The sequence below is a fragment of the Squalius cephalus genome (assembly GCF_949319135.1).
Source record: "Squalius cephalus genome assembly, chromosome: 12".
In the NCBI taxonomy this organism is placed as follows: domain Eukaryota; kingdom Metazoa; phylum Chordata; class Actinopteri; order Cypriniformes; family Leuciscidae; genus Squalius; species Squalius cephalus.
This window is the reverse complement of record NC_137133.1, coordinates 12,002,030-12,018,305: the sequence shown is the minus strand read 5'-3', so window position 1 is coordinate 12,018,305 and position 16,276 is coordinate 12,002,030. Positions and strand designations below refer to the sequence as shown.

Below are 16,276 nucleotides of genomic sequence, written 5' to 3'. Positions count from 1 at the left end.
AAACAATGTTGTTGTTTTGTTTTTTTGCTGAATGGCAAATGGCTTTTATATTTGACTGTTATTCATTATGCAAGCATTTAACTTTTTGACTAAACGTGACAAAATGGAAAAAAAGTATTCTACATTATGGGATAAATACGGGCATAATTTGTCAATATCAATTATGTAGTTAGGCTTTGTCATCATTTATGTTGGACTAATTGAATCTCTGTGAAATAGGGAAAATCCAAATTCTGACCCATGTCCTAAATTCTGAGTTCCACTCAACTAGTTAATACTGATCATAAATAGTATGACATTAATACGTATGTGAGCTGGGCACATGTACATTGAAATGATGGGAAATGACTAAAAATTGTCAAAACAAATCTGTTATTTTTATTTTGCCACATCCTTGTAAAGATTTTCCACGCATCATCATGTGTGGTATTCAAGGCTACTTTTGTTTTAAATGGCTTATTATAGTGTATTGTGAAATTTGTGACAGGTGGTGACAGTCACCTCGAGTCTCCATTACACTTGAAAAATCATTTCTTCACATGCATAACTTATGCAATGTTGACGAACCAGCTCTGTGAATATTGCTTGTACAAATTGCGTAAAGTTGTCTGCCCGTTCCCTCCTTTTACCCTCTTTAAAACATTTGCATAAGATGACGGCTGAAGAGCGATTTATTGTTTCGGTGACGAAATAAGTCATTCCCATTCAAGTTAATCAGTTCAATTGTTCTTAATCATTTTTTTTTTCTTTTTTAGATAAAAAATATTTTTGTTAATTATTGTCTTGATTCGAATCTAGCCAACCATTTTGCCAGATTCATCTTTGTCTTCTCTGAAATAACTTGACCAGCCCAACATGTCAGCAGTGTTTACTGTCAGTGTGATTAATACAAATAGACAGTTTTGGGACATGGATCATGGGACTTAATTTTAATCTCACTTATTATGCACGTATCCTTAATGATGACGCTAAACAAACATTTCTTCCTTTTTTTTGAAGCGCATGATTAATTGTACGACCCTGCTTTTCTTTGTCACGCTAATGTGTGGTTTTGAGGTCTTTTCATAATGATAATGTAGTCTATTGTGCTGAGCTTATCCAATGTGTGTTAAGTATATATGACTGAAGTCTTAAGATGGTGCGGAGTAACTGGCAACAAATACGATGCTTTTGTTTAAAATCCTAATGACCTTGTCACACGGTCAATATTGATCCTCTGAAAATCTGCCATACCAAAGGATGTCCTGTTTTACCAGATTAATCAAATCCAATGGAACTGACGTTTTCGTGCGCTGTTTGTTCACCTGTGTGGGCATCTGTCAAGAATGAATTAAAGAGACTTGAGCAAAAAGTAACATTTTCAAGAATACGCCGTTTTGAGAGAATAGCAGAAACCCCAACAAGATAATCTTGTTTGGAGTCCGAGTGGGCGTATGGAGCAAAAAGAGGGAAAAGGAAACAGACAGCTTATGTTACTCCGAACAATAATTGTAGAATCTGCCGAACAGCAATGGCTTAGTTTGTTTACATGTCTTGACTGCTGCTATAAATGGCATCTGCTCCTGAGGTAAATCTGAAAGCATCGCCAAACCCGTTTATGATGATCAAATAATAGAGCTACATCCTACCTATTCCCACGGTCCATGTCCAGAATCTTTTGAGGTGCTTGTCAAAAGGAGAGGGATAAGAAGATGGACATTGTTTCAATTGTTCTTTAAAAAAACATATAAAGGGCAGATTAAATCCTTAAATTGGAATAGGAGGATCATCACATTTAGCTTATTTTGCCTTCTTGCAAAGGATAAATGAGCTTTTAAATATACATATTTAAATAAAGTGGTCCAGTGACATAACTTGTCCCACAATAGGGGTAAGCTGTGTCATGTTAAATTTATAAGGGGGGCCAGCGACCGAAATTAAATCTTGTTCCATGGGTGCTTACTATTGATAATATTGTGATATTGTATTTGATCCTGATTTAATTTTATAGGTAAAGGCAATAATTGTTGAAAATATTTCAGTTAACTGAATGAAAATTTTGCAAAACATTATAAACAAGTTAATAAATGTAATCAGGAAAAGGTTTTTATTTAGTAAATTGTAGGCGTAGTCCGTTACTGATTACAAATTACATGACGAAAATTGTAGTTCGTAACGGAATCTAGATTTCTCATTATAGGTAATGTATTCTGACTAATTTTTGATTACTTTTAGATACCATTTGACCTAACTCGTTTATCACATTGATTTGAATGGGATTATTGTGTACCATATTGATATTTCTTTTTTTTTTTTTTAAAGGGTAAAGAATGTTTTTTTTCCATTCTTTGTTTTCAACAACATGAAATGCATTAAGCATTATTGTGCCAGGGTTTCCCCAAACTGGGGTTAATGAAAGAACTGCAGAGGGGTACAAATGTAGAATTAAAATGAATAAAATATTTTAAAAATATTAATATTTTATTTGTTTACCTGCATGTCAATGTAACCATTATTCGACATCAGAGAGCTGTGAACATGCAAATGTGCTGTTCAATTATTGAAAAATTGAAAAACCTCGGGTCTCCAAGTAAATATTTTAGGTCAAAGAGGTTTGTCTGACAAAAAAAAGTTTGTGAATCCCTGCATTACATGAACAAACAATAATACATATGAAAATGGCAATGATATTACACATTTAAAGTTTTATTTGAAATATTGTCCAGAATTTTGTCCAGATCAGTAATTATCGAAGGTCACCGTATATGATGAAGACAGTGTTTCACAGCTATATATCAAGTAACTTGCAAAGCTAAACAGTATGACACACAATCTGATTTTTTAATAAAGATGCCATTGTGTGAAAAATGCAATAATGTAATCCGTAAAAAAGTTATAATTTGATTATCAGCATTTTAAAATATAATAAGGTCTAAATACAAGTAATACATTTTTGGAGTCTGATTACGTAATCCAGATTACATGTAATCGGTTACTACCAGCACTTTTAGCTGATTGACTGACACACTTTACCCCATGATTACCATTTAGAAAAAACTGCTTAATTTAATATTTTATGGCCAAAATAAAAAGAACATGGATTTACAAAGAAGGATCATGTAACTGAAGACTAAAGTAATGAGTATTGCCATTAGAGGAATAAATTACTTTTCCAAATATATTAAAAAAAGAAAGACTTGTTTTAAATTGGATCAATATTTCAGAATTTTACTGTATTTTTGATCAAATTGGTGAGCAGCCGCAGTGAGATGTTCAAAAAAATGAAATCCTACCGACCCCAAATTTTGACATGGCCCTTTGAAAATATGGTAATGTGAAAAAAAATGATGGACAGTTTTTTAGATTAAGGGGGCATTACAGTTTAGCCTCTAAAACATCTTATCCATAAGATCTTTCCTTCATGCTGTGGAAATACAAACCGGAAGACTGAACACAATAAGCTCATTCAGGGACGTGCACAGACATTTTGAGGGGCAGGGGCTCAAGTGAAATAAAGGGCACTTCTCATAATTACGTTTTTTTTTTTTTTTTTTTTAAACAAAAAAGTATATATATTAACGCAACTCTGACTTCCTTTTTAAAAAATTAATTTAAAAAGTTAATTAATTTTATCTTCCTCAAACTCACGCAATTGTTTCATTTTCAAAAGATGTCTACAAAATAATCAGTTCACACAGAAACCATGGTCTCCTTAGTATTCACTAGGTTTATAGAGCAGCAAAGGAAACCATTCCACAATGTGCATGTTTTGAAAACATTTTCTATGCTACTAGTTTCAAATATATATTTATTAATTGTTTAAATACTTTTTGTTTCACAAGCAAAATAACTTTTTAGCTTCACACAACCAAGCATCAGAATACTGAATTGCCTTAATGTTTTAATCAAATACATTAATATTATTATTGCTATGCATGTACACACAGACACATACACAATAACTGATGGTGACTGACATGGACTTAGTTTCACATTTGAGGAGCAGGGAGGACTATCATCAAATAAAACCTTCAAAATCCACATTTAGATGGAGTTTGTTTTAAACCTACTACACTCTTAAAAATATTCTGTGGCTTAGTAAATATTACAGAAATATTTAACTTTATTAACTTAATAAAATCTCTGAAAATCTTACTTGATTGTTTGAATTAAACTTACCAAAATAATTGAGTAAAAATTAAATAAAAGCCAATGTCATGTATGTATTTGTGGTTGTATGGAATACTATTTTATAAAGGTTTAGAGGAAATAAAAAAAGTTAAATATTGTTATTTTTAATGTTTAATGTTAACTTATTTCTACTCAGTTTTATTTATTAATGTACCAGATGAAGTTACTCAGATTTACTACATTTTTTAGAGTGTATCCTCCATCTGTTTGCATCTGTAGATTTCTTCTAAATTCACCAATTTAGATTTCTAAATTTCAGGGGGAAAGACTCTTGATGTAAGTCTGGGGACTGGGGACGTTCTGTATGCAAATTAGGCATCAACTAGTTAAAATGCGCACATTTGCATCTAATTGACAGGGCAATGCAGGTAAATAGGATAAACAAAATAACTAAAGCATATCACCTGGTGGTGATATATGCTTATTTTATTACTAACTTATTTTATTACTTGGTTGAATTCCAATGTAAAATGCGGTGTGTTATTTCTTGATAACTGACGAGACCGCTGTGCGGAGTATAACAGACCGTTGGCATGAAAAACAGAGCGTTGCTATGGACTCTAACCGTAGAGACGGAGCGTACTATTTTCTTTAGCGGAAGCAATACAATCGGGTTTTAATCGGGAGAGAGAGAGAGAGGGAGCGCTTCAGAACTCCTGCCCTGATATTTAGATATACTATTCTTCAACAAATATATTTGTTTGACAGGGAAGCTGTGCGCAAAAAGGAATATATATTATTTAAAAAAAATTTTTTTTTTTTTTTAAAAACACCCCAGAAAAAAGGGCACTTTCTCTCCAGGAATAAAAAGGGCAGGTGCTCAAGCCCCTTTTGATGTCTATGTGTGCACGTGCCTGAGCTCATTGATGAAAAGGGGCGGAGCTACATCAGGGTCCAAATATAATGGTCCAAACCCTGCACTCATCATAGACAGATACACTCGGCACAAAGCAGACACGTATGCGTTTCCCCAAACGTTAATAAAATGAAACATGAAATAATGCATCAAAATCCAGAACAGTAAAGATTTTTAGTGATCGGCACAAATGAGTGAACAGTTTGCACCTCACACCCAAACATGCAAGTATGACGAAGAGAGCAGTAAGTGTAGTGTCATATTCTGTCATAATGTTTTTTGTTTTTTTTGCAATCTGGGGCATCAAGCTCCTCTTCCTGTTCCTGCAAGGAATGAGTCCCACATTTTAATGGTGTTCATCCTCTGCTTGTCCTCTGCACTGGAACCTACCACGAGCTCTCAAACAAGAGCAAATTCAAAGGTCAGTCACAAAATTCTACTTCTAACATTCACTGAAGTCAAACATGGGATCGGTTTCTCTGTTCAGATTCTCTTAAGTAGAGCATTGGGTTTATTCTGAACTCTTTCTGTCTTTCCGGCAGCTTTCATGAACTACCTGTCAACAGGATCCCCACCGTCTGATCTTGACAATCTACCCAGCAGCCCTCAAGCTAGAAGTATGAGGATCTGAACTACCTGAGGTGTGAATCATTGAAAACAACGACCGGTTTTGATGAGTAAGATGATGTAGATCTAGTACGGGGAAATCTGTTGTGTCACGCTTGTGACACTGTTAAATAACAGTTTCCTCCAGCAGAAATGAATAATGAGACTAGCTGTAAAACACATCATGATTTCTGAAGAATGGCTTCATGGATGTATGCATACGGCCCCATCAAAACAGGTTTTATCATCTCCCAACTAAATATAGCAATCTATTTAAATCAACATTTAAACACCACCATTGCGATCTTTTAAAATCTATGCACAATTGACGACATAATCTTATAAATAGTCCTTTGTAGCAAAGGGGAAACCAGTGTTGGTTAACACACTTTTTATTTGCTTAATGTCTCAAGTGGAACAAACGGTAAGATAAGCTTTAATTTGCACCTAGTTGGTGAAAACATTCAAAAAAAAATCAGTGCCAGCCAACCCCAACATGCATTTATTGTTAATTATTCAAATTTTATATCTAAATGCCAAATAACCCCACTCACACTCTCTCGAGCCTGGCATCATCATTTATTGCATGCTTCCAAATTTGAAATCAAAATTCATAAAATGGATAATCCCGGTCCTGGCCTCTGATTGCTATTTTTTAATGCAGGTTGTGCCTAATAATAATTTAGCCGTGACCATTCACAATATAGCATGGCCTCTTGTGCCTTATTGGTTAAATAACTTATTTTTTAAATAGCTTCCTACATCCACATTTTAGAACAACTTCAGCTGGATGGGTGAATTATCGATTTGACATTGAAAAATTAAGGAATTGTCCTTACTTTATTTTACAGTGTCCTTACATGTACTTTACCATAGTAATAAATTATGCATAATTACATGCGACTAACCCTCAACCAAACCCTAATCCTACCTTAACCCAGATAGTAAGTGTTGTTAATTAATATTACTCAGTACTTAATAATTACACTGTAACAATGACAACTTAAAATAAAGTGTAAGTGAGAATTTTTAATCATTTCATGTCTTGATAAAACCATTGTGGATCAAGACAACAAACATTCAGATATAACAACACGCAATTATGAACTAGAAATTATCCCTGACATAACCAAGTCCTACACATAAATGTTTCAAATTGAACCAAAACGCAAATATATATATATATATATATATATATATATATATATATATATATGTATATGTGTGTATCAAAAGCCTCTAGAAGCCACCTGTTAATATTAAACAAAAACTTTAGATGGACTTAGAGGCTTTTGCATCTGAAGTCGTCATATAGATAACGGACTGTGTAAAAAACAGTAGGACTAGCCTATATGTAGTCTTCTGGTACTTTGAAGAATCTAGAAACCAATACCTTGATCTGAAGAACCTATAATGTGACATCAGGAACTTTTTTAATCTCCAAAGAACCATGGTTCTTTGGAGATTAAAAAAGTTCCTGATGTCACATTATAGGTTTAACTATAATTAATGTATTATAGGTTTAATGTGATGTCACATTATAGGTTTACTGCAGTAAAATTGTTCTTGATATTGAGAAAGTGATTTGTTGAACTTAAGAACCATTGAAGAACCTGCAATTATACGGTTTATCCAACCAAACAGGCCCCTTATCTTGTAAGATAAACCAGAAGAAAAGAAAAAAAAACGTTATTAGTGTTAGTTAGTAGTCAATAGCCATCACTCAGATTCGCAACCTCCATTTCTCAAAGCAGTGATTTGCCTTCTCAGCTCTTATGGCATATTCCGTAACACTCTCACTGGACTGGGCCCATATAACCTGTTAGCAGAGCACACAGATAACTCACGAAATACGCTATCTTTCACAACATCCAGTCGCTCTGACTGACATTTTATTTAAACAAAACAGGCACAATCACTTATTAGGTCACATGACATAGGGGTATACCTTGCTGTCTCACGAGATTGCCTGTCTCACGAACATAACAAAACTGGGAAAACAAATACAGCATAATTATTTTTATACGTCTTAATAATTATATTCTCTTATTTGTCTGTTGAATAATTGTTATGAAGTGTCTACTACATTGACTGAAAACGGGCAACAGCCTTATCCATCACTGCCATCAAAACAACGTGCCATGAAAACAAACCCAACCAACAGCTAATGACGTGATTTAGTAGTAAAGCTGTTGAAATATTTTTGTCACCTCGTTTTTTCCTCACCGTCGTTGGTCTCAGGTTGCAGTCAAGGAGGAGCTGAGATCCTCCCGTGGGCCTGTGCTGGAAGCTGCTCCTCACATATAAAGCGCTTCCCAATGCCGGAGGAAACAGTGAATCACAGCTTCAGAGGAGGGAGTCGATCTCTCTCACAGTGCTCTTCAACCACCAGCTGCTCAGTCAAATTCATCTCTTACTGCGCCTTTACTTTGATTTAGATTCAAAACGGAGAGAAAATCTCTAGGTCACATTCGCGCCAGAGAAACAAAGTTTGAATTAAAGGGGAAGGTGAAGTTTTGAGAGCGCACATGGCTGCTTTGATAAGCGCGTATTCGTCCTGGCCGGAGAGCTTTGAGTGCTCTGCGGGAAACGCGGACGTACCTGACGGACACACCTCTCACAGAGCTCCCGCGGACAAGGTGTCGGAGCCGCGCATCAGGAGACCCATGAACGCCTTCATGGTGTGGGCCAAAGACGAGCGCAAGAGACTCGCAGTGCAGAACCCAGACCTCCACAACGCCGAGCTCAGCAAGATGCTGGGTAAGACATTATTATTTGTCTAATATTAATATCAACATCTCATTATTATTATTATTATTATTATTATTATTATTATTAAAGGAGATTGTCATTGGCAAGTTTTCGAGACTTCATTGTGAGACTTCATTCTCTGTTGCACAGTTGTTTTATGCATTGATTACATAAAGTGTGATGTTTTATCCTTTCTAATTGTAGTTAATAATTGTAAACTAATTGTAGACATAAGTTAAAATACTTTTTGGTAGCGGAAAGCACACAGAAAGCGTTGATCTGTCCGAAACGGACCTGAATTGAAAATAAACTGAAACAAAACCGAAATAAATAAAGCAGTCACAGTGAGATGCGGCACATTTTTAGATTGTATTTAATTAAATTTAGATCAAGGGCACATTTATCATTTCACATGTGTGGGAGATTTTTTTCCAAACATAAATAGCATACTAGGCCTTTATAAATCTGTAAAAATAATTTGTTTGTAAAAAAAAAGAAAGAAGATATATATATATATATATATATATATATATATATATATATATATATATATATATATATATGTAGAGAGAGAGTAGGCCTATATAAAATGTAAAAATTATGTCAATACTTAAACCATTTAAGTAATGGTAACAATAATTAGTAAAATAATATAGAATAATTAAATATATAAATAACATACAAATAATTTTAAATTCATTCATTTGAAATCAGTCTGATCTTCAGGTTTGCATAAGAAATAAAACAAAAATGAAAAACCTCATTGGATAATTAATAAGAAGTTTTGGAACTGTAATTTGCTTGTGTAAGTCATTTCTGTTTTTTACTACTACACATTTTTTTTCTCTATACTGCTCTGGTTTTAAAACACTTTCAAGTATTTTTAAAAACTAAAAATGATGAACTCAATATAATTACTGCCAATATTGGAATTCAAACATTATAAAATTAATGCCAAGCAACAAATAATGTACCGTTAAAAAGTAAGTTAAATACCGTGGTGTAAATTGAATTTTTTTTGTAACTGACATTATAAACTATTATAGTTGATGAATATTTCTTTTGAAATATTCAAAAATGCTTATAAAAACATTAAACTAGCTTTGTCTGTTGCAGAATATAAGCAGACAAACTAAATGTGGCTGTAAAGACCATCATACTTATAATGAACCATGTAATTATGTTGTGTTGGTACTAATGTGATTGTCAAGCTATTAGTTTGTAATTGGTCAATCTCAAAAACTCCAAATAGATCCTTTAAAAAAACATTATTGAGTCTAATGTGTCCGTTCTTTTTTTTTCTCCAACAGGAAAGTCATGGAAAGCTTTAACTCCACCGCAGAAGAGACCGTACGTGGAGGAAGCGGAGCGTCTGAGGGTTCAGCACATGCAGGACTACCCCAATTATAAGTACCGTCCCCGTAGGAAGAAGCAACTGAAGCGCATTTGTAAACGCGTGGACCCCGGCTTCCTCCTGACCACCCTCGGTCCGGAAAACTCCCTCCCGGATCCTCGCTGCTGTCACCCCCTGGATAAAGACGACGAGAGCGGTGTGAGTGGCGGCTTCGGTTCTCCAAGCGCAGCTCTACCCGGCGTCAGGGTCTTCAGAGACCCCGCCAGTTCCAACAGCAGCTTCGATACGTACCCGTACGGCTTGCCCACGCCACCTGAGATGTCGCCTCTGGACGCCGTGGATCATGAACACCAGTCCTACTACTCGTCCTCCAGCTCAGTCTCCACCAGCTCCTGCTCGTCTTCCAACTCTTGCCCAGACGACAGGCGTCCCACGCCGGCGCACATGAGCAGTCCACCCCCTTACCATCCTGATTACTCCCAGCAGGCACCTCTGCACTGTGGTCACATCCAGATGTCCCACCAGGGAAGTGGGGCGACCTTTATCCCAGCACATCCACTGTCCTATTACAGCCCTTCGTTCCCACAGGTTCAGATCCATCATGGGCACCAGGGGCACCTCGGCCAGCTTTCACCCCCTCCAGAACAGGGGCACCTGGAGGGTCTGGACCAGCTGAGCCAGGCTGAATTGCTGGGTGAGGTCGACCGAGATGAGTTCGACCAGTACCTAAATTCCACCAGTTATCACCCTGAGCAGGGTGGGATGACAGTCACGGGACACATCCAGGTAACGCCGGCTTCCGTTTGCTCGAGCAGCGCTACGGAAACCAGTCTCATCTCCGTATTGGCCGATGCCACGGCAGCCTACTATAACAACTACAGCATTTCATAAACGCCAAAACAGGGACAATTGACACAGACAGAGACTGTGGGCTCGACGTGGGTCAGCAATATGACTGGCAGGTGAAAGGGGGGCTGTGGAGGGAGCGGAAAAGAGAAGCTACAGGAAGTCAAAGGACACCTCAGGGATGCATAGATTAAAAAATAAACTGAAGTTCATTCCCATCTTTGTTTCCAAAAGGAGAACGGAAGTAAAAAAAAAAAAAAAAAAATCGGACAAACATAGAAATGCTCTCATATCTTGCCACAAAAGCATGTACATATGCGATGAAGCTTATTTATATATCGAATTGCTTTGCATTAAAGCTTATTGTATTGTTTTTTTGTTTTGTTTTTCAGTCCAGATATATTCAGTTGTTTTGTTTTTTTAAACCTCAATTGTTTTACCTCAAGAATTATTTAAGTGAGGCTGGTCTCTTCCTTCATAAGACATCATTTTGAAGGAAATGTTGCCTTTTCTTTTCCCTTTAAATTCATTTAAAAAAAATTATATGTATACTCATAAACAGTTCAAAGAATAATAATAATAATGAATACTATTGTATGCCGATTTAGGTTTGCCATATTAATTTAATTCAAATAAAATTTTGAGTTTATACATTTAGCGTTCTCATTTGATGTCCACACAGATGTCAATAACAAGCGGAGTAACGTAGCTCATTATTGATGTTTGTTGAACACCATTCTTGATGATGAGGTCTTTTGATGAATTGCATTGTGTTTGCCCATATAAGTACAACACAGTGATTCTGTCTGTAGGTCTGGATTTGAGAAAAAAAGTGTTGCAGATGCTCATCATTTTGTGATATATTAAGTGAATGTTCTGAGGTCCCATCTGAATTAGATGCGGCTAAATAAAAACACAATATAAATACAGGAGAAAAGACTCTTGCTTTTGTAATTACAGGTCAAGGTTTTTTTGGGGGGGGGGGGGGGGGGGTCTCTGCTAGTAGTAGTAAGTAAACTGCTTATTACTGTTTTTTTTAGTGTAACTATTATTATTCAGATCAGATCTTTTTTAGTTTACTTAGTACGACAGTTACATATTTTTTTTCATTTATAATTATTATTTATCATTAGTGAGTATAGAAACTGATGGAAAGTTAAAGAATACTAATAACTGTTCATGGATATTTATCCACAGTTATCTCTTAGAAATATTTTATTTATAGCTCAACATTTATATTTTCAGTATTTTTGGAGCTTTTATCCATGCATTTTTTTTGGACCGTTTGAGGTCCTTTCAAGAAGCTGACCTGTAATTTCTCGGTGTTGTGCGTGGCGGGCCGTCGCCATAACCACTGGCCGTGTCCACCCTACGTTCGTAGTTTGCTATCAGCAACACCCATTATGCACTCAGTTTCACTCCTCCGCGGATCAGAGGATTAGTGTAAAACAGGCTCTGCTGTTTTTCTCTCCGCCTCCATCTCCACAGGCCTTTTGTTTCCCTTATTCTGGGTGCGTGTCTTAAGCAGAACGCTGGAACTCCCCTCCTACCCTACCTTCGCCCCCCTCTGCTGCCCGTCCTATCTTGCTGATGCAGACTTTCATAATCTCTGCGAAATAAATAAATACACCTCGTCCCCGTCAACTGTTTTACACGTTCAGTTTTTTTTACATTTTTGCTCCCTCTGTCTCTCTCCCTCTCTTTTCAAATTCCTCCTCTTTTTTGATAAAAGGAATCTGAAGTGGGGGAAAGAGGGAGGCGGTGGCGGGCGTTTGACAAATCCTGGAGTCTGGCTTGGTCTTCCTGCGTTTTTTGGGAACGGTTGAGTCGTGTTTCTTGTAAAGAGGATGTGGCGGAGAAGCAGTGTTTCCTGCCTGATAAGAGTAAAGCCTCTCTCCGTCAGGATGTTTGGGCCCCGGCCGGTCCCCGCATTAAAAGAGCCCATGGCGAGGGAAAGGGAACCTGCTGTTCATTTTAGCTGGGAGGAAACATGGCTCTCGTTGATTAATATCTCACACTGTGGTTTTTTTAGGGCTTCGATTTGACCCTCCTCTGGTTTGGCCACACACCGGGCTCAGCACAGATTTTCTTAATCTGTCTCTGTCACTGGCTCCAAAGACAAGTGCTAGTAGCTCGTGGTTATGATGTGAGTTGAGGCATCGTATGCGTTGTTATGAAATGTTTCGGTCAAGGCACATTCATCATGCGACTCCAATTTCTTTTCACAACTGAGGTTGTTATTAACAGCCTGTGACTGAATGCTTAAGGTTTGGGAGAAAGGGGGTGATCGGGGCCACAAGCCGCAGGCCGAGGCCTGAATTGTGGCTTATGACACTTATGAACTTTTAGGGTCAGAGTAAGTGGGCCCAATACAACCTATTCCACTGGCCTTGGGGAAGGGCATTGTGTCATGGTTGGGAACCATGCACTACAACATCAATAAGTATGTTAATATACTGTACATTTTAATAGTTTGATTTCAGTTAGACTCACACTGTAATTTGTCTACAACTGACCTCGCCATTGTGTGCTTGCTCCAAAAGACAGAGGTAATTTGCAATGTTTTTTTAAATTCGGCATGAAATGGAATTTGCAATATATCCGAGTAAAACGGTTTCTTGTACAAGAACAAATGTTTGGCGGGACTTGATTTTGTCCATTGAGAATTGATTGGATCATTGGATGGTTGTGGTTTGCTATTGGTCGGTCTCCTGTGAGTGACAGGTTGCCCTGCCCTCACTCCAGTAAACACGTAATCAGAGAAGAAATGTCACTGCAAGAGGAAGGGGAAGTTATTCTGATTGAAGATTACGAGGGCACATTAATTAATTAAAAAAAATATATATATATATATATACATACTGTATGTGCACAAATAAATCATGTATAATAAATACTGCAATATATAAAAAATAAGAGTTGTCTATTTTCATTTCATGCATGGTGACTTTAATCTACCATTAGGTGAATTCAGGTAAATTGGGCGGTTTAAGCTTGCCTGCATACAAAATTGCATACTTCCCTATATAGTAGGCAAAAAACAGTATGTGACAAAATATGTATGTCCGATTTCACAGTACTAATAAAAGAGTAGGCAAAAAGTACCCAGATGACCTACTACTACTGTCGAGATTCTGAAGTGTGCATATGATGGACACTACTATCCCATGAGGCCACAGGAGAGGATCTGTGAATTTATTTTAAGTCAAGTGATAATGATTGATAGACATGTGTATTCTACATGCCAGACGACTCATTTATTGGAAAAAGGCCTACTATAACTCGATGGTTAAGGGTGAAAAAATATCTTCATGCATTGTAATTGAAAAGATAACCTATATTCTTAAGGGTAAAGAAGACCAATTTAAAGACCCTTCAAAAAGTCCCTTTTTATTATTTATTGAACATGGGGATATTAACAACATAATAGAGGAGGAACAAAGTGTTGTATTAGGTATTATATTCATATGAAAATATATTTTAATTTGCACTATATTAATGTAGTACGTCCAGATTACATGCACACTTATTCAAAAGTAGGCCTATGTGATTTCGGACGCAACCCTTGGTTGTACTGTGCTCAATGGGTTTACACCAAGGGTGCCCAATGCTCAATCATGTTCCTGGAGATCTACCTTCCTGGGGCCAGTACCATAATGCTAGATGAACAAACTCAGGGTTACAGGATTAGCTTCAAGTTGACAAAACCAAACCATTTCAATCAGGCTTTGTTGGTTCCATGACACTGATCATCAACTTTCACTGTCAACTCAAACTCTGATCCTGAGTTCATGAATTATAATAAATAATCATAGCTAAAGCCATAGCCAGACAAGTTTGTATTTAAAAATATTTTAATATAAGCCTAGTGACCTTTAATTTGGAGCAAGAGAAACTGGGGGAATGATTTTATTGTGTCAGACATCACAGTTTGCTCACAGTTGATTGGTCCAATTTCGGTTTGAGACATACCTAAACACTCCATTTTTCACACCCATCTCCTGCCCTTCTACCGTTTTCCTATTTCTCCCGGGAAACTCTCGTAATTTGTATGGTATTGTTATACTGTTTGAGCTTTCCTGTAGCTCAAACAGTATAGCGTTGGCGCTTGTAACGCTAAGGTCATGGGTTTGATTCCCATGCAAAGCAAGAACTGATAAGAATATAAAAGTTTACCTTGAAATGCAATGTAAATCGCTTTGGATAAAAGTGTCTGCCAAATGCATAAATGTAAATGTATGGCCCAAACCTCGTTATATGAATAATCACATCAATATAATAATAATAATAATGCGTTACATTTATATAGTGCTTTTCTAGGTACTCAAAGCACTTTTAAATATGGAAGGGGGTAATCTCCTCAACCACCACCGATGTGCAGCATCCACCTGGATGATGCGACGGCAGCCATATTGTGCCAGAACTCCCACCACACACCAGCTTATTGATGGAGAGGAGACAGAGTGATAGAGCCAATCAGTATATATATATATATATGGGGATGATTAGGAGGCCATGATGGACAGAGGCCAATGGGCAAATTTGGCCAGGATGCATATATAATATTCAATAATATATTATTTAAGGTTGTCCAGTTGCCAGATCTTGTATGAAACGCATAGCCTTCTAACAATCAACAAATCAAAGCCTACAAATCAACCCATTTGAGATCTCTTACCGGTTATATCTAGATAAACATATAGAATTGTTGCTGTTTTTATTGGTCTGGATTGACAGAGTTTTCATGATTTGATTCTATTTTTGATTCATAAACCATTCCGATCTTGATTCAATTCGATTCAATATGGATTCATTTTGGATATCAGAAAGGCTACATGTAATTTTTTTCCCCAAAAATATCTCTAAATATGTAACATGGAACCTTGTCAGCTGGTACATTATTATTATTGGTTCAAATTGACTGATTCCAGTTTTTATTTATATCCCAACTTTTAAAAGAGTAAAATATAGCATGTAGCGGTAATAAAGTGCATATATATTTTTTTAAATTCTCCTCACTAGAGTTATTTATAGCTAACTAAATGATGGTCATTGAATTGCTTTTCTGAGGTAGGCTAGGCCTAAATGTAACTACGTGTCATGTTTGCAAGCTGCTTTGTTGACTTAATGCTTGAGAGTTGGCAATGTTTTATCAGCTGTTTTTAATTTTACTCATAAAACCGATTCAATATAAGGGAATCATAAACTTTCCAACGCTGCATAAATGAGAAAAGCACCGTTTAGGATTAAGTTCATTCAAATTCATACGACGCATGCGAGAGAAAAGACCGTTTAGGTCAGGTGAGCGCGTTAGATTCTCTCAGATAAAACAACGATGTAGTGTTGCTTTTAGTCGCGTTAGTACGCTCGTACATATTATATTTCAAATAGATTAGTACTATTTTAATCATATTTCACTGGACACATTACCCTAATTAAAAATAAGACGTTAAAAACAAGACGGAAATGTGAACCGTTTAGGTGAGTGTGTTTGGTTTTTTGTTTTGTTTTTTTAAGCTAAGCGATGTAGCGTGTAGTCACGCAGATGAAGTAGCTCGTTACTGGACATATTTCAAAATTTAATGATTTATCTTGACAAATTAACTGCTTTAAAATAAGAGGTGTTCTGCAGTTAAAAGTTAAAAAGCCTTTAGATTTTTCACCACTTCTCATAAACACCCCGGCCCATTGTA

At 36.5% G+C, this 16,276-nt stretch overlaps 1 protein-coding gene across 1 annotated transcript; it reads left to right on the top strand.

Annotated features, from left to right (window-relative positions):
- Positions 1 to 7,878: 7,878 nt before the first annotated feature.
- sox7 (SRY-box transcription factor 7) lies at positions 7,879 to 11,510 on the top strand. Its single transcript, XM_079888391.1, has 2 exons — positions 7,879 to 8,392; positions 9,694 to 11,510. The coding sequence occupies exons 1-2, from the start codon at positions 8,161 to 8,163 to the stop codon at positions 10,626 to 10,628; spliced, it is 1,167 nt and encodes a 388-aa protein (XP_079744517.1). The 5' UTR covers positions 7,879 to 8,160; the 3' UTR covers positions 10,629 to 11,510.
- The last annotated feature ends 4,766 nt before the right edge of the window (positions 11,511 to 16,276 follow it).